At 46.4% G+C, this 23256-nt stretch overlaps 1 protein-coding gene across 1 annotated transcript in view; it reads left to right on the top strand.

Annotated features, from left to right (window-relative positions):
* LOC112215270 (CDK5 and ABL1 enzyme substrate 2-like) overlaps window positions 1-23256 on the top strand; it is a 58367-nt gene that overhangs the window by 15323 nt on the left and 19788 nt on the right. The window contains exons 3-5 of the mRNA XM_042299951.1: window positions 8949-9044; window positions 13344-13421; window positions 22083-22185. Coding sequence (XP_042155885.1) covers window positions 8949-9044; window positions 13344-13421; window positions 22083-22185 — 277 coding nt within the window. The remainder of the gene's footprint in view (window positions 1-8948; window positions 9045-13343; window positions 13422-22082; window positions 22186-23256) is intronic.

The raw sequence follows: 23256 nt of genomic DNA, 5'->3' as shown, positions 1-23256 counted from the left end.
AAAAAGTATTTAATAAGAAAATTTAATTCATTCAGATCTAGGATGTGTTATTTTAGTGTTCCCTTTATTTTTTTTAGCAGTGTGTGTGTATATGTGTATATGTGTATGTGTATATATATATTCAACCACAAGGGTATACTAATCAGCTATGTGAGATAGAACAAAAGGAAGCATAATAGGGGGACTACTGCAATTATATTGTGTCAAACCCGAATAATTTGCCATTTCTGAAACGTAGTAATGTTTTAAGACATGGTTTTCATGTTGTAAAGTTAACAAGGTTTTATTTATTTTACCTTTATTTAACTAGGCAAGTCAGTTAAGAACAAATTCTTATTTTCAATGACAGCCTAGGAACTGTGTGTTAACTGCCTGTTCAGGGGCAGAATGACAGATTTGTACCTTGTCAGCTCGGGGGTTTGAACTTGCAACCTTCCGGTTACTAGTCCAACGCTCTAACCACTAGGCTACCCTGCTGCCCCAATAGTAGTTTGAAGTAATTTTATGTTTTAAAAAAAATGGTTTAAACCGAGAAAATTGTCACAAAAAATAGGCCTTGTTTGCATAGTGTTAGCAGTTGATGTTACTCTTCAATAACGCCGACCCCAAAGCAAATCATAGGGAGAAAAATAGGTTTATTCAAAGAGGACAAATCATGGATATTATGCTGAGAGGTAGATGTTCATTCTCCCCTGTCCTCAGTGAGTCTCCACAGAACAAAGAGACAGGATTTAGTTTTATAACCCAACCCTAGTCGGTGGTAGACCAATTAGAATGCCTTGCAATAAAATTGGGCCAATGGCCAAATAACAAGTATCCTGTTTCAGGCTCAATGCCTAGACAAATTCTTCCCATGTCTCTGACTCGTTGATCGTTAATTCCCTCTTGATCGTTAGTCCTCTGCTTTTGTGTATTTATCTTCTAAATGTTCTTGCACTAGAGATGATGAAATGGAACGTCATTTAGGTTGTAATGATCGCCAAAATTCTAATCGTTAGGTCGTCTCACCGTTGATATAGCAACGGACGCTAATCGTTCATCAAATCCCATTGTGATGCGGAGGGGGACACTTTTTGGCCAGGGGACATTATTAGGCATGACAGGCCCATTGGGAATAGGGTGCCATCTGAGACACCTGGAGTTATCAGTCTGCACTTTTCTCGCTAAATGGGATAATGTATCTAAATTAAATGGGATAATGCATGTAAATTAAATGGGATAATGTATTTAGATGAAATGGGATAACGCATGCAAATTAAATGGGATAATGTATTTCGGTGAAATGGGATAATGTATCTAAATTAAATGGGATAATGTATTTCAACGATTTGGGATAATGTATTTAAATTAAATGGGATAATGTATCTAAATTAAACTGAATAATGTATCTAAATTAAATGAAAATAAAGCTTGTCAATGAAATGGCATAATGTATTTAAATTGATGTCAGCCAACCTTCGACCGCCAAGTAAGAGGAAATGTTAGGATAGGAATTGTTAATCTGTGATTTTAAAGTCATTGCGCAATGCTAATACAAAACAACGTATTGTAATTTTCGTTGGCGGTTGGGTTTCAATTTGTCTCAGTCAGTCAGTCGGCTCGGCGGTGTCCCAATCCACTAGGATGCTGCCTAGTGCTACAGTCCTAACAGCACTGCTGTAAGGGTATTTAAGCTAAAGCCCCAGGCGATGACATCACACAGCCGCTGATTGATGGCTGGCAGCCCTTGAAACCTTAAACGGAGATCAGCACACTGATCCTCAGTCAGCTCAGTACCTCTGATTACAAACAACAGATAGACCGACCGAGGGGAGGGATGAGGGGGACAGAGAGGGACGGAGCGAGGGGATAGAAAGATAGAATTCGAAAACAAATCCAATTTTGATAAACTCCCATATCTACTGGGTGAAATACCACAGTGTTACATCACAGCAGCAAGATTTGTGACCTGTTGCCATGAGAAAATGGCAACCAGTGAAAAACAAACACCATTGTAAATACAACCCATATTTATGCTTGTTTATTTTATCTTGTGTACTTTAACCATTTGTACATTGTTACAACACTGTGTGTGTGTGTATATATATATATATATATATGACATTTGTAATGTCTTTATTGTTTTGAAACTTCTGTATGTGTAATGTTTACTGTTCATTTTTGTTTATTTCACTTTATATATTATCTACCTCACTTGCTTTGGCAATGTTAGCATATGTTTCCCATGACAATAAAGCCCCTTGAATTGAATAGAATAGATAGAGGGGGGAGGGGATAGAACACAGCAGAGGGAGAATATCCAGTCCTCAAGGTTATACCTACAGTGCATTCAAAAAGTATTCACACCTCTTGACTTTTTCAACATTTTGTTACGTTATCACCTTATTCTAAAATTCATTGAATTGTTTTTCTTATCAATCTACACACTATCTCATAATAACAAAGCAAAAAGTTTTTTAGAAATGTTTGCAAATGCATTTTTTTTTAAATCATACCTTATTCACATAAGTACAGTCGTGGCCAAAAGTTTTGAGAATGACACAAACCAGAGAAGACGCTGAATGTATCTTACCGGAGAAAGCATTAGCGAACGAAACAACTCCCGCTCTTTCTCAGTAGGTGTAGTCCATCTATCCGATGTTGTCTGGTCAAAAAGAGTATGACATGTCCGTTTTATTGAATGCAAGGGAAGCCAGCATGCATTTGGTTAAAAAAACTTGATTAAAAAAAAAAATGTATAAAATAATAGCCAATTAGCGTTGAGCTAAACTGAGTGAGCTCAGCTGTGAACGGTCCTGGCGTACCAAAAACATCAGAAACCATCACATCATTGACAGAAAACAACTTGAATTGTTGCATCTCATTGTGTTGTTTTTCTCCGGTAGCTATCTAGCTAAAATTGTCCCTTTCCTAAATTAGCCATGGATGAAGACAGGGAGATGTGGTTTTATTCCGTACTGGCCAATGATTCTAACGGTGATTCTGATCCAACTATTAAGTCACACATTGTTGTGCGCCTTGCCTGAGAGGGTATGAGTTTAATATGTAGCTCAAATCAAATCAAATCAAATTTTATTTGTCACATACACATGGTTAGCAGATGTTAATGCGAGTGTAGCGAAATGCTTGTGCTTCTAGTTCCGACAATGCAGTAATAACGAGCAAGTAATCTAACTAACAATTCCAAAAAAAAAAACTACTGTCATACACAGTGTAAGGGGATAAAGAATATGTACATAAGGATATATGAATGAGTGATGGTACAGAGCAGCATAGGCAAGATACAGTAGATGATATCGAGTACAGTATATACATATGAGATGAGTATGTAAACCAAGTGGCATAGTTAAAGTGGCTAGTGATACATGTATTACATAAGGATGCAGTCGATGATATAGAGTACAGTATCAACGTATGCATATGAGATGAACAATGTAGGGTAAGTAACATTATATAAGGTAGCATTGTTTAAAGTGGCTAGCGATACATTTACATCATTTCCCATCAATTCCCATGATTAAAGTGGCTGGAGTAGAGTCAGTGTCATTGACAGTGTGTTGGCAGTAGCCACTCAATGTTAGTGGTGGCTGTTTAACAGTCTGATGGCCTTGAGATAGAAGCTGTTTTTCAGTCTCTCGGTCCCAGCTTTGATGCACCTGTACTGACCTCGCCTTCTGGATGGCAGCGGGGTGAACAGGCAGTGGCTCGGGTGGTTGATGTCCTTGATGATCTTTATGGCCTTCCTGTAGCATCGGGTGGTGTAGGTGTCCTGGAGGGCAGGTAGTTTGCCCCCGGTGATGCGTTGTGCAGACCTCACTACCCTCTGGAGAGCCTTACGGTTGAGGGCGGTGCAGTTGCCATACCAGGCGGTGATACAGCCCGCCAGGATGCTCTCGATTGTGCATCTGTAGAAGTTTGTGAGTGCTTTTGGTGACAAGCCGAATTTCTTCAGCCTCCTGAGGTTGAAGAGGCGCTGCTGCGCCTTCCTCACGATGCTGTCTGTGTGAGTGGACCAATTCACTTTGTCTGTGATGTGTATGCCGAGGAACTTAAAACTTGCTACCCTCTCCACTACTGTTCCATCGATGTGGATGGGGGTGTTCCTCTGCTGTTTCCTGAAGTCCACAATCATCTCCTTAGTTTTGTTGACGTTGAGTGTGAGGTTATTTTCCTGACACCACACTCCGAGGGCCCTCACCTCCTCCCTGTAGGCCGTCTCTTCGTTGTTGGTAATCAAGCCTACCACTGTTGTGTCGTCCGCAAACTTGATGATTGAGTTGGAGGCGTGCGTGGCCACGCAGTCGTGGGTGAACAGGGAGTACAGGAGAGGGCTCAGAACGCACCCTTGTGGGGCCCCAGTGTTGAGGATCAGCGGGGAGGAGATGTTGTTGCCTACCCTCACCACCTGGGGGCGGCCCGTCAGGAAGTCCAGTACCCAGTTGCACAGGGCGGGGTCGAGACCCAGGGTCTCGAGCTTGATGACGAGCTTGGAGGGTACTATGGTGTTGAATGCCGAGCTGTAGTCGATGAACAGCATTCTCACATAGGTATTCCTCTTGTCCAGATGGGTTAGGGCAGTGTGCAGTGTGGTTGAGATTGCATCGTCTGTGGACCTATTTGGGCGGTAAGCAAATTGGAGTGGGTCAAGGGTGTCAGGTAGGGTGGAGGTGATATGGTCCTTGACTAGTCTCTCAAAGCACTTCATGATGACGGATGTGAGTGCTACGGGCGGTAGTCGTTTAGCTCAGTTACCTTAGCTTTCTTGGGAACAGGAACAATGGTGGCTAGATGTAGAAACGTTAGGCTAATGTTATCCAGCCGGCCTGGCGCGTCGTTGCACATGAAAGGAAGTTACGCTAGCCAGCAAGCATTTTTGCCAGGTAGCCTAGCACAGCAAAAACTAAGCGTGTACTGTATGACAGAGTCATAGACCGTTTAGGCCACATGAAAGAGGAAGATGGCGTTTCTCAACAAGTAGGATGAATCAACATGTTTTTCTACTTGCACACAGAAATCAGAACCATGGACAGCCACATCCTATTTATTATTGTTGATTGGACTAAATAGTTTTTGGTATCTTTTAGTTGTCACTGTATTAGACAAAGAAGAGGTGATTTGATGATGTTGAAATTGGTGCTGGAATAGTGGAGGCAGCTCCTGTTGTTGAAATGGTGCTGGAACAGTGGAGGCAGCTCCTGTTGTTGAAATGGTGCTGGAACAGTGGAGGCAGCTCCTGTTGTTGAAATTGGTGCTGGAATAGTGGAGGCAGCTCCTGTTGTTGAAATGGTGCTGGGAACAGTGGAGGCAGCTCCTGTTGTTGAAATGGTGCTGGGAACAGTGGAGGCAGCTCCTGTTGTTGAAATGGTGCTGGGAACAGTGGAGGCAGCTCCTGTTGTTGAAATGGTGCTGGGAACAGTGGAGGCAGCTCCTGTGCCTGTTGTTGACATGGTGCTGGAATAGTGGAGGCAGCTCCTGTTGTTGAAATGGTGCTGGAACAGTGGAGGCAGCTCCTGTTGTTGAAATGGTGCTGGAACAGTGGAGGCAGCTCCTGTTGTTGAAATGGTGCTGGAATAGTGGAGGCAGCTCCTGTTGTTGACATGGTGCTGGAACAGTGGAGGCAGCTCCTGTTGTTGAAATGGTGCTGGAACAGTGGAGGCAGCTCCTGTTGTTGACATGGTGCTGGAATAGTGGAGGCAGCTCCTGTTGTTGAAATGGTGCTGGAATAGTGGAGGCAGCTCCTGTTGTTGACATGGTGCTGGGAACAGTGGAGGCAGCTCCTGTTGTTGACATGGTGCTGGAATAGTGGAGGCAGCTCCTGTTGTTGACATGGTGCTGGGATAGTGGAGGCAGCTCCTGTTGTTGACATGGTGCTGGAATAGTGGAGGCAGCTCCTGTTGTTGACATGGTGATGGAATAGTGGAGGCAGCTCCTGTTGTTGACATGGTGCTGGAATAGTGGAGGCAGCTCCTGTTGTTGAAATGGTGCTGGAATAGTGGAGGCAGCTCCTGTTGTTGAATTGGTGCTGGAATAGTGGAGGCAGCTCCTGTTGTTGAATTGGTGCTGGAATAGTGGAGGCAGCTCCTGTTGTTGACATGGTGCTGGAATAGTGGAGGCAGCTCCTGTTGTTGACATGGTGCTGGAACAGTGGAGGCAGCTCCTGTTGTTGACATGGTGCTGGAATAGTGGAGGCAGCTCCTGTTGTTGAATTGGTGCTGGAATAGTGGAGGCAGCTCCTGTTTACTCTGCGACCTGCAGTATATCTCAGTGGTTATAAATCACTTTGACGTTATGGGGTATTGTGAGTATTGTGTGTAAATTCAGACTGTAACACAACTAAATGTGGAAAATGTCAAGGGGTGTGAATATTTTCTGAAGGCACTGACTGCCTAATGTTTAAGATGGAAAATTAATGAAACATTTATCTATGCCTTAATTTAAAAATAAATAAATAAATAAAATATAGACTCTTAACTTTCATTTGACAGACAATTTTGATGTGCTGTTATGAACTTCACATGCTGGTGCTCATGGGACTTTTCTACATAAATGGCCATCTGCAAAATAACACACATCTCATGTCAACCCAAACCTTGTGTCTGCAAAATAACACACAACACATTGGGCACTGTCTGCATAGCTGCATGTATAACAGACATACCACACAACATAGGGTTCCCGGGAGATCACGTGTGTGTTTTGAAGTTGGGAGAGATCCTCTGAGAATGCCTGCGGAATGTGCTGGAATGTTCCATTTCTGTCTGTCTGTGGAAAATACTTGTTCTTCTGCTGACTAGTGTGTTTGTTAACCAACCAATATAAGTAGAATAGAGGTGTGTGTGTGTGTGTGTGCGTGTGCATGCGGTAAGGTGATAGTCGCATTCTATCTACCACCCATTCAGCTGAGCTGACAACTCGCCTCAACCCAACTGAACTGACCTTTTTTGGGTTACCGTTTTCATGTGTGATTTTTATCCTATGAATTGTCTGCTAGAAAGGAATACAGTGTGAAAAACAGCCCGATAGAATAGTGGTTTTTAAAAGTGTGGTATTGGAGTTAGATTAAAGCGGACACAAGAAAAGATCAACCAGGGAACAACAAACACCATTGTAAATACAACCCATATTTAGGTTTATTTAATTTCCCTTTTGTACTTTAACTATTTGCACATCATATGGCATTTGAAATGTCTTTATTATTTTGTAAGTGTAATGTTTACTGTTAATTTGTATTGTTTATTTCACTTTTATCTATTTCACTTGCTTTGACAACGTAAACATATGTTTTCCATGGAGGCAGGGAGGGAGGCTGGGAGGCTGGGAGGCTGGGAGGGAGGGAGGGAGGGAGGGAGGGAGGGAGGGAGGGAGGGAGGGAGGGGGAGGGAGGCTGGGAGGGAGGGAGGGAGGGAGGGAGGGAGGGAGGCTGGGAGGAGGCTGGGAGGGAGGGAGGGAGGCTGGGAGGCTGGGAGGGAGGGAGGCAGGGAGGGAGGGGGAGGGAGGCAGGCAGGGGAGGGAGGCAGGGAGGGAGGGAGGGAGGGAGGCAGGGAGGGAGGGAGGGAGGGAGGCTGGGAGGGAGGGAGGGAGGGAGGGAGGGAGGGAGGGAGGCTGGGAGGGGGAGGGAGGGGAGGGAGGGAGGGAGGGGGGAGGGAGGGAGGCTGGGAGGGAGGCTGGGAGGGAGGGAGGGAGGCTGGGAGGCAGGGAGGGAGGGAGGCAGGGAGGGAGGGAGGCAGGGAGGGAGGCAGGCAGGGAGGGAGGCAGGGAGGGAGGCTGGGAGGGAGGCTGGGAGGGAGGGAGGCAGGGAGGAGGCTGGGAGGGAGGCAGGCAGGAGGGAGGCAGGGAGGCTGGGAGGGAGGGAGGCTGGGAGGGAGGCTGGGAGGGAGGGAGGCAGGGAGGGAGGCAGGCAGGGAGGGAGGCAGGGAGGGAGGCAGGCAGGGAGGGAGGCAGGGAGGAGGCTGGGAGGGAGGCTGGGAGGGAGGGAGGCAGGGAGGGAGGCTGGGAGGGAGGCAGGCAGGGGGGAGGGAGGCAGGGAGGGAGGCAGGCAGGGAGGGAGGCAGGGAGGGAGGCTGGGAGGAGGCTGGGAGGGAGGGAGGCAGGGAGGGAGGCAGGCAGGGAGGGAGGCAGGAGGCTGGGAGGGAGGCAGGGAGGAGGCAGGCAGGGAGGGAGGCAGGCAGGGAGGGAGGCAGGGAGGGAGGGAGGGAGGCAGGCAGGCAGGCAGGGAGGGAGGCAGGGAGGCAGGCAGGGAGGCAGGCAGGCAGGGAGGGAGGCAGGGAGGGAGGCAGGGAGGCTGGGAGGGAGGCAGGCAGGCAGGGAGGGAGGGAGGCAGGCAGGGAGGCTGGGAGGAGGCAGGCAGGCAGGGAGGCAGGGAGGCAGGCAGGGAGGGAGGCAGGGAGGGAGGCAGGGAGGCTGGGAGGAGGCAGGCAGGCAGGGAGGCAGGGAGGCAGGCAGGGAGGCAGGCAGGCAGGGAGGGAGGCAGGGAGGGAGGCAGGGAGGCTGGGAGGGAGGCAGGCAGGCAGGGAGGGAGGGAGGCAGGGAGGCTGGGAGGCAGGGAGGGAGGCAGGGAGGAGGCAGGGAGGCAGGCAGGGAGGGAGGGAGGCTGGGAGGGAGGGAGAATTCTACTCAAATCCGGGACACCTCACAAGCCCTTTAAAGTCCACCTAACAGATTGAATTCCCCCCCTCAGGGAACACACACATGGTGGTCACAGGTTTCATTGTTATTGTTGGATAAAAACGCACAAAAAAGTGATAATAATTATGAATATATTTATACATTTACAGAGAGAGCGCAGCCTTAGCTGCTTGCTATCATGGCTGCCATGGCAACTGATGGGACTATGATGAGTAATTACTGTTGAGACTGGAAACTGTGAATTACACTCTGAGGTGGGGGATCCTTGGCTTTTGACTGCTGTGTTGCCATGTTTCATGACTCTCTCTCTCTCTGCCCCACAGTCGGACTCGTAACCTGTTGGGCTCCCCCAGACATCACCCTGTGAAGAAGGTCCACTTCATCAAGAACATGAGACAATACGACACACGAGGCAGCAGGTAAGTCTTCCTCGTTCTCTCAGAACACTGACTGAAGCCCTTCCTCGTTCTCTCAGAACACTGACTGAAGCCCTTCCTCGTTCTCTCAGAACACTGACTGAAGCCCTTCCTCGTTCTCTCAGAACACTGACTGAAGCCCTTCCTCGTCTCTCAGAACACTGACTGAAGCCCTTCCTCGTCTCTCAGAACACTGACTGAAACACTTCCTGTCTACCAGAATACTGACTGAAGCCCTTCCTCAGTATCTCAGAACACTGACTGAAGCCCTTCCTCGTTCTCTCAGAACACTGACTGAAACACTTCCTGTCTACCAGAATACTGACTGAAGCCCTTCCTCAGTATCTCAGAACACTGACTGAAGCCCTTCCTCGTTCTCTCAGAACACTGACTGAAACACTTCCTGTCTACCAGAATACTGACTGAAGCCCTTCCTCGTTCTCTCAGAACACTGACTGAAACACTTCCTGTCTACCAGAATACTGACTGAAGCCCTTCCTCAGTATCTCAGAACACTGACTGAAGCCCTTCCTCGTTCTCTCAGAACACTGACTGAAACACTTCCTGTCTACCAGAATACTGACTGAAGCCCTTCCTCGTTCTCTCAGAACACTGACTGAAACACTTCCTGTCTACCAGAATACTGACTGAAGCCCTTCCTCAGTATCTCAGAACACTGACTGAAGCCCTTCCTCGTTCTCTCAGAACACTGACTGAAACACTTCCTTGTTCTCCCAGAACACTTCCTTTCTTCATTTTCTTTGCAGAACAGAACTGTAGATGAGGAATATACAGTATGAAGTAACTCTGGACTCCTGACCGCGGTCTTAATGCAAGGCTACAAGCCAACTGAAAGTAGCCCAGAGGTTAGAGAGGTGGGCCAGTAACTGGAAAATGTAAAGCCAGGCCACATATTAACTCCTCATTCAGAGGACCCTTATTATTATTATTATTATTATTATTATATGATCACCTGAACACCTGTTGGAACTTGGCTCTGCTCTGTCTCTGTTGTTCTAGTGCTGGGGCTATTATTAAATCATTCTAGTGGGTCAGAGAGCATCACAAGGCTGTTGTTATGAGTGTAGACTGGTCCTTTAATACAATAGTAACAGAACACTCAGATATCAAACAGAACACTCAGATATCAAACAGAACACTCAGATATCAAACAGAACACTCAGATATCAAACAGAACACTCAGATATCAAACAGAACACTCCGTCATCCAACAGAACACTCCGTCACCCAACAGAACACTCCGTCACCCAACAGAACACTCCGTCACCCAACAGAACACTCCGTCACCCAACAGAACACTCAGTCACCCAACAGAACACTCAGTCATCCACACAGGTCTTGAGTTTATGCTATGTCACGTACTGGCTATCTGTACTGCCAGACTGCCTGTTCCCTTGTCCCCAGGGCACTCTACGAACACACCACACACACGAACACACACACACACACAGTCATCTGGCTCCAAGCCAGCTGAGAAACAAGAGAGCTATGTTTACCCTGTGCCCGTTATGAACCCACCAGGACTCACTGGCATTGTTTTTACTTTTCCACTAGACTCTTTCCCATGTGGTGAAGGTTTTTCACTTGACTCTTTCCCATGTGGTGAAGGTTTTTCACTCGACTCTTTCCCATGTGGTGAAGGTTTTTCACTTGACTCTTTCCCATGTGGTGAAGGTTTTTCACTCGACTCTTTCCCATGTGGTGAAGGTTTTCCACTAGACTCTTTCCCATGTGGTGAAGGTTTTTCACTCGACTCTTTCCCATGTGGTGAAGGTTTTTCACTTGACTCTTTCCCATGTGGTGAAGGTTTTTCACTCAACTCTTTCCCATGTGGTGAAGGTTTTCCACTAGACTCTTTCCCATGTGGTGAAGGTTTTTCACTCGACTCTTTCCCATGTGGTGAAGGTTTTCACTCGACTCTTTCCCATGTGGTGAAGGTTTTCCACTAGACTCTTTCCCATGTGGTGATGGTTTTCTACAGACTCTTTCCCATGTGGTGAAGGTTTTTCACTAAATAGGGAAAACAGACTCTTTCCCATGTGGTGAAGTTTTCCACTAGACTCTTTCCCATGTGGTGAAGGTTTTTCACTCGACTCTTTCCCATGTGGTGAAGGTTTTTCACTTGACTCTTTCCCATGTGGTGAAGGTTTTCCACTAGACTCTTTCCCATGTGGTGAAGGTTTTCCACTAGACTCTTTCCCATGCATGCTGGGCCTGGCAGTGAGGGTTTTCCACTTGAGATTGTGAGATCTGAGATAGAGGCCACAGCCATAAGGGTCCTGCTCAAAAGTAGTACACTAAATAGGGAAAACAGAGACATTTTCAACATGATCTTAGTTTCCTTTTGACATTCGACATATTATAGATGAATGTGTATTATTGACAGATTAATTCTGCATGTTTACAAGGTTAAAAAAAAGAAACAACTCAAAGGGTGAAGGTTAGGTGTTCATTCTGAGTGGTGAAGGTTAGGTGTTCATTTTGAGTGGTGAAGGTTAGGTGTTCATTCTGAGTGGTGAAGGTGAGGTGTTCATTCTGAGTGGTGAAGGTGAGGTGTTCATTCTGAGTGGTGAAGGTTAGGTGTTCATTCTGAGTGGTGAAGGTTAGGTGTTCATTTTGAGTGGTGAAGGTTAGGTGTTCATTCTGAGTGGTGAAGGTGAGGTGTTCATTCTGAGTGGTGAAGGTTAGGTGTTCATTCTGAGTGGTGAAGGTTAGGTGTTCATTCTGAGTGGTGAAGGTTAGGTGTTCATTCTGAGTGGTGAAGGTTAGGTGTTCATTCTGAGTGGTGAAGGTTAGGTGTTCATTCTGAGTGGTGAAGGTTAGGTGTTCATTCTGAATGGTGAAGGTTAGGTGTTCATTCTGAGTGGTGAAGGTTATGGTTTGGGGGAAGGCTTAAAACTAAACAATAAAATATGGTGTGGGAATATGGTGTGAAGTAGAAGCTCTGGGAATATGGTGTAAAGTAGAAGCTCTGGGAATATGGTGTAAAGTAGCAGCTCTGGGAATATGGTGTGAAGTAGCAGCTCTGGGAATATGGTGTGAAGTAGAAGCTCTGGGAATATGGTGTGAAGTAGCAGCTCTGGGAATATGGTGTGAAGTAGCAGCTCTGGCTCTGGGAAAATGGTGTGAAGTAGCAGCTCTGGCTCTGGGAATATGGTGTGAAGTAGCAGCTCTGGGAATATGGTGTGAAGTAGAAGCTCTGGGAATATGGTGTGAAGTAGAAGCTCTGGGAATATGGTGTGAAGTAGGAGCTCTGGGAATATGGTGTGAAGTAGAAGCTCTGGGAATATGGTGTAAAGTAGAAGCTCTGGGAATATGGTGTAAAGTAGCAGCTCTGGGAATATGGTGTGAAGTAGAAGCTCTGGGAATATGGTGTGAAGTAGGAGCTCTGGGAATATGGTGTGAAGTAGCAGCTCTGGGAATATGGTGTGAAGTAGCAGCTCTGGGAATATGGTGTGAAGTAGGAGCTCTGGGAATATGGTGTGAAGTAGCAGCTCTGGGAATATGGTGTGAAGTAGCAGCTCTGGCTCTGGGAATATGGTGTGAAGTAGCAGCTCTGGCTCTGGGAATATGGTGTGAAGTAGCAGCTCTGGGAATATGGTGTGAAGTAGCAGCTCTGGTTCTGGGAATATGGTGTGAAGTAGCAGCTCTGGCTCTGGGAATGTGGTGTGAAGTAGCAGCTCTGGCTCTGGGAATGTGGTGTGAAGTAGCAGCTCTGGGAATGTGGTGTGAAGTAGCAGCTCTGGGAATGTGGTGTGAAGTAGCAGCTCTGGGAATGTGGTGTGAAGTAGCAGCTCTGGTAACGTGGTGTGAAGTAGCAGCTCTGGGAATGTGGTGTGAAGTAGCAGCTCTGGGAATGTGGTGTGAAGTAGCAGCTCTGGGAATGTGGTGTGAAGTAGCAGCTCTGGTAACGTGGTGTGAAGTAGCAGCTCTGGTAACGTGGTATGAAGTAGCAGCTCTGGTAACGTTAGCTGTTGGCCACATCTGATCCTTCAGCTGATACAGGTAGACATGCGAGGGCAGCACTACACACAGCGGTCTTGTTTCCACCTAGGTGTAGGACGTTCGCCTTTTTAATGCAGTTCAGTGGTAGCCTGGAACATCTAGAATGAGCTCTACCCACCAGACTATTTCAGTGGTGCTGTGTTGACAAGCAGTTCACAGGTATAAATACTGCCAAAGTTGAGGTTTTAGATGAAAGTCAAAAGGTACAATTGCATGTAGTGCCAGACCTCTCTCTCTCTCCCTAACATTTTGTTACTGTTGTTTTTGTCTCTCCAGGATCGTGTTGATCTGTGCCAAGCGTTCTCTGTGTGCAGCCTTCTCAGTGTTACCCTATGGAGAGAGCTTTCACATCAGGTACAGTTCAGCGTATTCTCTTCACACTACGCTGAGGCAGTGTGTCACATTCTGTACTGTGCCAACTCCTCACACCATTAAATAGCACAAACGCTGCTGTTCAGTCACATGATCACACTATTTTATGAGGCACTGAGCATTTCTGTTCATTCACACAATGCTACTGGTTGCTGATGGTGGAAACTGCAAAATGATGCTAAATATGAACATCCCAATAATGCATTGCATCCTGGTACCTGGTTGTGTAGATTGCAGAACAATACTAAATATGAACATCCGTAATGCATTGCATCCTGTGACTGAGTCATGAATGCACCCAGACACTGTTTTGTCCTGTCATCTATCCTGTCACCCATTCCCACATTCCTGGAGTCACAGACCTGCAAGCTAGGCCGTCGTCCTCTCCCCTCCCCTCATCAGTCCTTCTCACCCTCAGCTCTCTGTCCCCTCCTGGGGTCACATGTGTCCCTGTGTCTCACCCCTTCTCACCCCTCAGCTCTCTGTCCCCCTGGGGTCACCATGTGTCCCTGTGTCTCACCCCCTCAGCTCTCTGTCCCCCCTGGGGTCACCATGTGTCCCTGTGTCTCACCCCTTCTCACCCCTCAGCTCTCTGTCCCCTCCTGGGGTCACATGTGTCCCTGTGTGTCACCCTCTCCTCTCTCTCCTTAACCCCTTGCCCCCTCCCCCCCCTCTCCTCTCTCCTTAACCCCTCGCCCCCTCCTCACCCCTCTCCTTAACCCCTCGCCCCCACCTCACCCCTCTCCTCTCTCTCCTTAACCCCTCGCCCCCACCTCACCCCTCTCCTCTCTCTCCTTAACCCCTCGCCCCCACCTCACCCCCTCTCCTCTCTCTCCTTAACCCCTCGCCCCCACCTCACCCCTCTCCTCTCTCTCCTTAACCCCTCGCCCCCACCTCACCCCCTCCTTCCTCTCTTAACCCCTCTCCTCTCTCTCCTTAACCCCTCTCCTCTCTCTCCTTAACTCCTCTCTCTCTCTCTCCTTAACCTCTCGCCCCTCTCCTCTCTCTCCTTAACCCCTCGCCCCTCTCCTCTCTCTCCTTAACCCCTCGCCCCTCTCCACTCTCCCTTAACCCCTCGCCCCCTCCTCACCCCTCTCCTTAACCCCTCTCCCTCCTCACCCCTCTCCTTAAACCCAAAGCCCCCTCCTCACCCCTCTCTTCTCTCTCCTTAACCCCTACGCTCACATAGCTATCGCACAAAGCTACCTCACATAGCTACAGCACAGAGCTATCTGCACAAAGCTACCTCACATAGCTACCTCACAAAGCTATTCTGCACAAAGCTACCGAACAGATTAAATGCTTTTGGGAACCTTTTAAAGAGCACATAGCTTCTGGGAACCGCACATAAATGCTTTTGGGAACCTTTTAAAGCAGATTAAATGCTTTTGGGAACCTTTTAAAGCAGAAAATGCTTTTGGGAACCGACAAAAATGCTACCACAGAGAGCAGATTAAATGTGTTTTGGGAACCTTTTAAAGAGCAGATTAAATGTGTTTTGGGAACCTTTTAAAGAGCAGATGAAATGTGTTTTGGGAACCTTTTAAAGAACAGATTAAATGTGTTCTGGGAACGTTCTTGTAACATCAGGTGAATGTTTTATACAAACATTCTACACTCATCAGCACGACTGGACATTTTTTTTTGTGTCGTGAGAACGTTTGCCACAACCTAACCGAATGTTCTTACCAATTATGGTTTGCTGGGTAGGGAATGCTCTACGCTGGTCTGCAGGACTCTTTTAAAAGAAAGAACAGACACCTCAAGCAGCCTCTATTGCCTGCGTGCATGTCTCAGTCTCCTAAGGAGAGTGACATGAGAGAGAGCGGGACAGAGGATTGTCTCGAATTGGCTGTGCTGTGCTGTACAGTAGGTGTCACTTCTATATAGAGCGGATACACTGCTAACCACAAACGGCAGCTACGTTTATCTACATAGAGCATTCTGAGCTTAGTAGGGCTGTGTTCCAAATGGCACCCTATATTCCCTATGGGCCCTGGTCAAAGGTAGTGCACTATATAGGAATAGGGTGCCATTTGGGACCCTCCTAGGTCTCTCTTCGTGGTGTGTTATCAGCTGCCTCAGCCTTCCTGTCTCATCCTCGCTGTATTTATTTTTACCTTGAGGCATGTCACTTAAGAACAAATTCTTATTTTCAATGACAGCCTACCGGGGAACAGTGGAGTTAATTGCCTGGTTCAGGGGAAGAACAACAGATGTTCACCTTGTCAGCTCGGGGGATTCGATCTTGCAACCTTTCAGTTACTAGTCCAACGCTCTAACCACTAGGCTACCTGCCTCTAACCACTAGGTTACCTGCCTCATCTAACCACTAGGTTACCTGCCTCATCTAACCACTAGGTTACCTGCCTCATCTAACCACTTAGCTACCTGGCTCTAACCACTAGGTTACCTGCCTCATCTAACCACTAGGTTACCTGCCGCCCCTACGCTCTAACCACTAGGCTACCTGCCGCCCCTACGCTCTAACCACTAGGCTACCTGCCGCCCCTACGCTCTAACCACTAGGTTACCTGCCGCCACTACACCGTACCACTAGGCTACCTGCCACCTCTACACTCTAACCACTAGGCTACCTGCCGCCCCTACGCTCTAACCACTAGGCTACCTGCCGCCCCTACGCTCTAACCACTAGGCTACCTGGCCCCTACGCTCTAACCACTGGCTACCTGCCCCCCTACGCTCTAACCACTAGGCTACCTGCCACCCCTACACTCTAACCACTAGGCTACCTGCCGCCCCTACACTCTAACCACTAGGCTACCTGCCGCCCCTACGCTCTAACCACTAGGCTACCTGCCGCCCCTACGCTCTAACCACTAGGTTACCTGCCTCCCCTACACTCTAACCACTAGGCTACCTGCCTCTCACCACTAGGCTACCTGCCGCCCCTACGCTCTAACCACTAGGCTACCTGCCTCCCTACGCTCTAACCACTAGGCTACCTGTCTCTAATCACTATGCTACCTGTCTCTAATCACTAGGCTACCTGCCTCTAACCACTAGGCTACCTGCCGCCCCTACGCTCTAACCACTAGGTTACCTGCCTCCCCTACACTCTAACCACTAGGCTACCTGCCTCTCACCACTAGGCTACCTGCCGCCCCTACGCTCTAACCACTAGGCTACCTGCCTCCCACCAGGCTACGCTCTAACCACTAGGCTACCTGTCTCTAATCACTATGCTACCTGTCTCTAATCACTAGGCTACCTGCCTCTAACCACCAGGCTACCTGCCGCCCCTACACTCTAACCACTAGGCTACCTGCCGCCCCTACGCTCTAACCACTAGGCTAGCTTCCTCTAACCACTAGGCTACCTGCCTCTAACCACCAGGCTACCTACCTCTAACCACCAGGCTACCTACCTCTAACCACCAGGCTACCTGCCTCTAACCACCAGGCTACCTGCCTCTAACCACCAGGCTACCTGCCTCTAACCACCAGGCTACCTGCCTCTAACCACCAGGCTACCTGCCTCTAACCACTAGGCTACCTGCCGCCCCTACGATCTAACCACCAGGCTACCTGTTCCTTTAGTAGGGTCTAGTGCCTGCTAGTATCTACTACACTACCATGTGGCTGTTCCTTTAGTAGGGTCTAGTGCCTGCTAGTATCTACTACACTACCATGTGGCTGTTCCTTTAGTAGGGCTTAGTGCCTGCTAGTATCTACTACACTACCATGTGGCTGTTCCTTTAGTAGGGCTTAGTGCCTGCTAGTATCTACTCTACTAGATTCTACTACACTACCATGTGGCTGTTCCTTTAGTAGGGTCTAGTGCCTGCTAGTATCTACTCTACTAGATTCTACTACACTACCATGTGGCTGTTCCTTTAGTAGGGTCTAGTGCCTGCTAGTATCTACTCTAATAGATTCTACTACACTACCATGTGGCTGTTCCTTTAGTAGGGTCTAGTGCCTGCTAGTATCTACTCTACTAGATTCTACTACACTACCATGTGGCTGTTCCTTTAGTAGGGTCTAGTGCCTGCTAGTATCTACTACACTACCATGTGGCTGTTCCTTTAGTAGGGTCTAGTGCCTGCTAGTATCTACTCTACTAGATTCTACTACACTACCATGTGGCTGTTCCTTTAGTAGGGTCTAGTTCCTGCTAGTATCTACTACACTACCATGTGGCTGTTCCTTTAGTAGGGTCTAGTTCCTGCTAGTATCTACTACACTACCATGTGGCTGTTCCTTTAGTAGGGTCTAGTTCCTGCTAGTATCTACTACACTACCATGTGGCTGTTCCTTTAGTAGGGTCTAGTTCCTGCTAGTATCTACTACACTACCATGTGGCTGTTCCTTTAGTAGGGTCTAGTTCCTGCTAGTATCTACTACACTACCATGTGGCTGTTCCTTTAGTAGGGTCTAGTGCCTGCTAGTATCTACTACACTACCATGTGGCTGTTCCTTTAGTAGGGTCTAGTGCCTGCTAGTATCTACTACACTACCATGTGGCTGTTCCTTTAGTAGGGTCTAGTGCTGAGCGATTAACCAAAAACATTTTTTTATTTTTCGAACTGCCTTTGTTTCAATTATTTTTTATTTAATTTCATTCAGATTTTTTCTGTGAGCTTAATAGATGCACACGGTGAGACGTGGCTCAATGTGACCACACCCCAAAGTAGAATACAGTCTTAGGGTTACTCCCATGTAATTAGGGTAGTCCCGTTACTCCCATGTAATTAGGGTAGTCCCGTTACTCCCATGTAATTAGGGTAGTCCCGTTACTCCCATGTAATTAGGGTAGTCCCGTTACTCCCATGTAATTAGGGTAGTCCCGTTACTCCCATGTAATTAGGGTAGTCCCGTTACTCCCATGTAATTAGGGTAGTCCCGTTACTCCCATGTAATTAGGGTAGTCCCGTTACTCCCATGTAATTAGGGTAGTCCCGTTACTCCCATGTAATTAGAGTAGTCCCGTTACTCCCATGTAATTAGGTAGTCCCGTTACTCCCATGTAATTAGGGTAGTCCCGTTACTCCCATGTAATTAGGGTAGTCCCGTTACTCCCATGTAATTAGACTATCTTTGGTGTGATCCTAGGGTAGTCCTGTTACTCCCATGTAATTAGGGTAGTCCTGTGACTCCCATGTAATTAGACTATCTTTGGTGTGATCCTAGGGTAGTCCTGTTACTCCCATATAATTAGTGTAACTTTGGTGTGATCCTAAGAAAAACACTGACATTTTTTTTTTTTGTCGTTTCAAAAGATGTTTTCCGCAGCCTCACTTGTCTTTATTATTTACAAACTTTGCTGTCACAACAACACATTATTTGCATGATACCTGTTCTGGCAATCTAATGTGTTACCCGACCTGCTTACGCTGACACGAAAGCTAGTAAAGCTATCACATAATACTTACGTCACTGTTTGTTTACCCCTAGTATTTATTTTGCCGGTTAGCTGACGTTAGCTAGCTGGCTGGCTAGATAGAAGTTAATCTGAATCTAATTCTCTAGTCTTCGATTACAGCACCTGCGGAAAGTATTCAGACCCCTTGACTTTTTCCACATTTTGTTACGTTATAGCCTTATTCTAAAATGGATTAAATAAATAAAAAGTCCTCAACAGCACACAATACCCCATAATGACAAAGCGAAAACAGCAATACCTTATTTACATAAGTATTCAGACCCTTTGCTATGACACTCGAAATTGAGCTCAGGTGCATCCTGCTTCCATTGATCATCCTTGCGATGTTTCTACAACTTGATTGGAGTCCATCTGTGGTAAATTCAATTGATTGGACATGATTTGGAAAAGCACACACCTGTCTATATAAGGTCCCACAGTTGACAGTGCATGTCAGAGCAAAAACCAAGCCATGAGATCGAAGGAATTGTCCGTGGAGCTCTGAGACAGGATTGTGTCGAGGCACAGATCTGGGGAAGGGTACCAAAACATTTCTGCAGCATTGAAGGTCCCCAAGAACACAGTTGCCTCCATCATTCTTAAATGGAAGAAATTTGGGACCACCAAGACTCTTCCTAGAGCTGGCCAAACTGAGCAATCTGTGAGGGGCCTGATGGTCCCTCTGACAGAGCTTTAGAGTTCCTCCTTTGTGGAGATGGGAGAACCTTCCAGAAGGACAACCATCTCTGCAGCACTCCACCAATCAGGCCTTTATGGTAGAGTGGCCAGACGGAAGCCACACCTCAGTAAAAGACACATGACAGCCCGCTTGGAGTTTGCCAAAAGGCACCTAATGGACTCTCAGACCATGAGAAACAAGATTCTGATAAAGTGCTTGAACACAAACATGTATCAAGTAACCGGAGCCCACGGCTTCTCATCATCGACACGACCTGAAACCATGGGGTATTGTGATGTCATTATGGGGTATTGTGATGTCATTATGGGTTATTGTGATGTCATTATGGGGTATGAGGTTTCCTGGTCCTTGGGCAGGGGATGAAACGTAATTTGCCTACCAGCATTTTAAAAGAAGTGGTTAGTTAGCTAGTTGAAGAAAGTCCATTTGGAAGCAGCTCTTTGGCTGATAATCGTGACGTGCATTCCATGTGACAGTTTATCTGTTTCTGCGAACATTTTTATGTTTAGCATCAAAGTGTTTTTAAGTGCGATAAAGTTTTGTTGATTGAGACGACGCGGAAGTATGTTTTAAAAAAATGGCCACCCTAAAAGAAGGCACAGTGATGCCGAAGCGTTGGTATTTTACCCAATAAATGATTGGGAGTTTATTTAAATATATATATATAAATAAATAAATAAATAAATATATATATATTATAATAATATATATATAGAGTAGTGCAACACTTAGTATTTATTACAGTTTATTCTCCGTTATCCCTACACTAAATAATGTTCTCTGCTTTTTATTTTTAAAAATGGCCAACCAAACAAATCCCCTAATCTTTTTTTTATTTTTAGATTGAAAATAAAGAATAATACAGCCATTGTCAGGTTGAAGTAGACAATTTAACAGTCAAGTAAAAAGGAGTACTCTGCGGCTGTGCCTGACTCGGCGGCACGGGCACATTATTAAGACCTGCCGCGTTTATCTATAATGTGCACATTGCGCTGCAGTTTCTCTAGAGAGAAATCAGATCGTGGCCGAACGGTGGGATGTAGTTTCCAAAAGGCCAATGTTCTACATAGTTTACAACGGAACACGTGATAATTAACTACAATGACCATAATCCATTGTGTGACCACTTGTCCTGGTCTGTTTATTTCATGCTCCATAAGAGACACGATCAAGAAGGGTAAACGGAGAACAGTTGCTTCTCTAGGTGTTGCTATTCAGCAGTCATAAAAGCCTTATTTACTTCGATTAATGACTAAAATAGTGATTTTTGTCAGACAACATAGACAGCAGCTTGGAATGAAATAATGAAGTCATCAAACAAAACAAGTGTAAAATACAAAACAACTAAAATATGTGAATAGCTGATGGTTAATTAATGGGCAGTGACTATGGGACTTGTCTTAATTGTTTTGATCTGTGTTACAGCAGTCAACTCGCATAATGAAGCCGTGATTTTTTTTTCTCTCCATTTTTATAATTAAACCGAAGCCAAGTCGACCTCAAAAAGCACTAATCACTCCGCACTAGTAGGGCTTACTGCCTGACAGATTATACTACTGTACAACTGTCTGCCATCATGAATAATGAATGGTGATCTGCCTAGTCTAGGAAGAGCTCCACTTTGAAGTTCTTCCCCCGTCCAAAAACATGGTCCAGGCTATCATAACTCCGGACTTCATTTAACGACCATAACCTCTCTCCTGTGTCTGGAACTCTTTCTCTCTGTCTCTCTCCTGTGTCTGGAACTCTTTCTCTCTGTCTCTCTCCTGTGTCTGGAACTCTTTCTCTCTGTCTCTCTCCTGTGTCTGGAACTCTTTCTCTCTGTCTCTCTCCTGTGTCTGGAACTCTTTCTCTCTGTCTCTCTCCTGTGTCTGGAACTCTTTCTCTCTGTCTCTCTCCTGTGTCTGGAACTCTCCTGTGTCTGGAACTCTTTCTCTCTGTCTCTCTCCTGTGTCTGGAACTCTTTCTCTCTGTCTCTCTCCTGTGTCTGGAACTCTTTCTCTCTGTCTCTCTCCTGTGTCTGGAACTCTTTCTCTCTGTCTCTCTCCTGTGTCTGGAACTCTTTCTCTCTGTCTCTCTCCTGTGTCTGGAACTCTTTCTCTCTGTCTCTCTCCTGTGTCTGGAACTCTTTCTCTCTGTCTCTCTCCTGTGTCTGGAACTCTTTCTCTCTGTCTCTCTCCTGTGTCTGGAACTCTTTCTCTCTGTCTCTCTCCTGTGTCTGGAACTCTTTCTCTCTGTCTCTCTCCTGTGTCTGGAACTCTTTCTCTCTGTCTCTCTCCTGTGTCTGGAACTCTTTCTCTCTGTCTCTGCTGTCTGAACTCTTTCATGGAGCTCTCCTCTCCCATTAGTGACTGTTAAATGCTATGGGACTGGTGGGGTCCTAAAGCTCTAAAGTAAGTCTCATCTCTCTCTCTCTCTCCTCATCTTTATTCTCTCTCTGACACTCTCTCTTTCTGTCTGTCTCATCTCTCTCTCTCCTCATCTTTATTCTCTCTCTGACACTCTCTCTCTTTTTTCCACTTTCTCTTTCTGTCTGTCTCATCTCTCTCTCTCCACAGTGACTCCAAGTTGGACAGGGGTAGGCATTCATCAGGGAACATCTCTACCAGTCTGGAGATGATGCCTGGACTAGAAGGGTTCGAACTGGAGCCCTACGGCAAGGTACTGGAAACACTGTACTTATCCTCCTGAGAACCCCCCCAAAAAAGGAAGTTTGGGATTTATTTGTGCTTTTTTCATATCACATAAATGTTTGAGCTGAAAGAAAATATGTCAATGTTGTTCTTTGTTATGTATCTTCTATTGTAAGTGCAAAATGTTCCACAGTAGGTGTCATTAAGGACATAAATACTGTACAGCTTGAATTAATAGCACAGATATTTGTTTAAAGTGGAACTGATAGTGTTTCAGCAACATGAAATCTCATTCAAACCTGTTCATGTCATTTTATTTTCATCAAACTGGCTACTTCCAGACACAAATGAGTGAACACCTCACTCTGGACCATTTTACTCTCCGTAGCGGAGGCTGTTGACATGTTATCTAGAACATTCTTGACTAACGATTACTTTTTTGTGTTGCAAAATTTTGTGACAGTTGGTCGTATTCAGCGGGTAGATAGCCAGAGTGAATTTGCGAAAAAGCGAAAAGCGAGACGTAAAGCTGGATAACAGTCGTTCAAGTTTAGCATAGCTAGCTAGCAAAGTGATTCACATTTCTTGCTAGCTAAACACTTTTTTGTGTTGCTGTCAGTTTACTGACAATTGGTCGTATTCAACGGGTAGATAGCCAGAGTGAATTTGCGAAAAGCAAGACGTATAGCTGGATAACAGTCGTTCAAGTTCAGCCTAGCTAGCTAGCAAAGTGATTCACATTTCTTGCTCGCTAAACCAAATGACACCTGCATATCTCTAGCTGTGTAGCCAATGAAAAAACAATATGAGGGGGGAAAGGTCAGTCACTCCTCCAATGACATGACATCCTCCTAGCAGCTAGCTAGCTATCGAGCTAATGTTAGGCTCCTTGCAGTGCCTTAGACCGCTGCGCCACTCGGGAGGCTCCAGAATTTGATATTTTTGACTGATTGTCTGTTTCATATCTGCAAAGTAGTTCAAACGCTGTCAGTTCCACTTTGAATCACTGAACACAACCGGCGCTTATTAGAGCCAGGCTTGTAATTCAGTGGAGATTTTTAGCATGTAAAGCTTGGTAGGGCAAAACAAAAATGAAGTG

This window comes from Oncorhynchus tshawytscha, linkage group LG16 (genome assembly GCF_018296145.1).
Source record: "Oncorhynchus tshawytscha isolate Ot180627B linkage group LG16, Otsh_v2.0, whole genome shotgun sequence".
NCBI lineage: Eukaryota > Metazoa > Chordata > Actinopteri > Salmoniformes > Salmonidae > Oncorhynchus > Oncorhynchus tshawytscha.
This window is presented reverse-complemented; position numbering and strand designations above follow the sequence as displayed.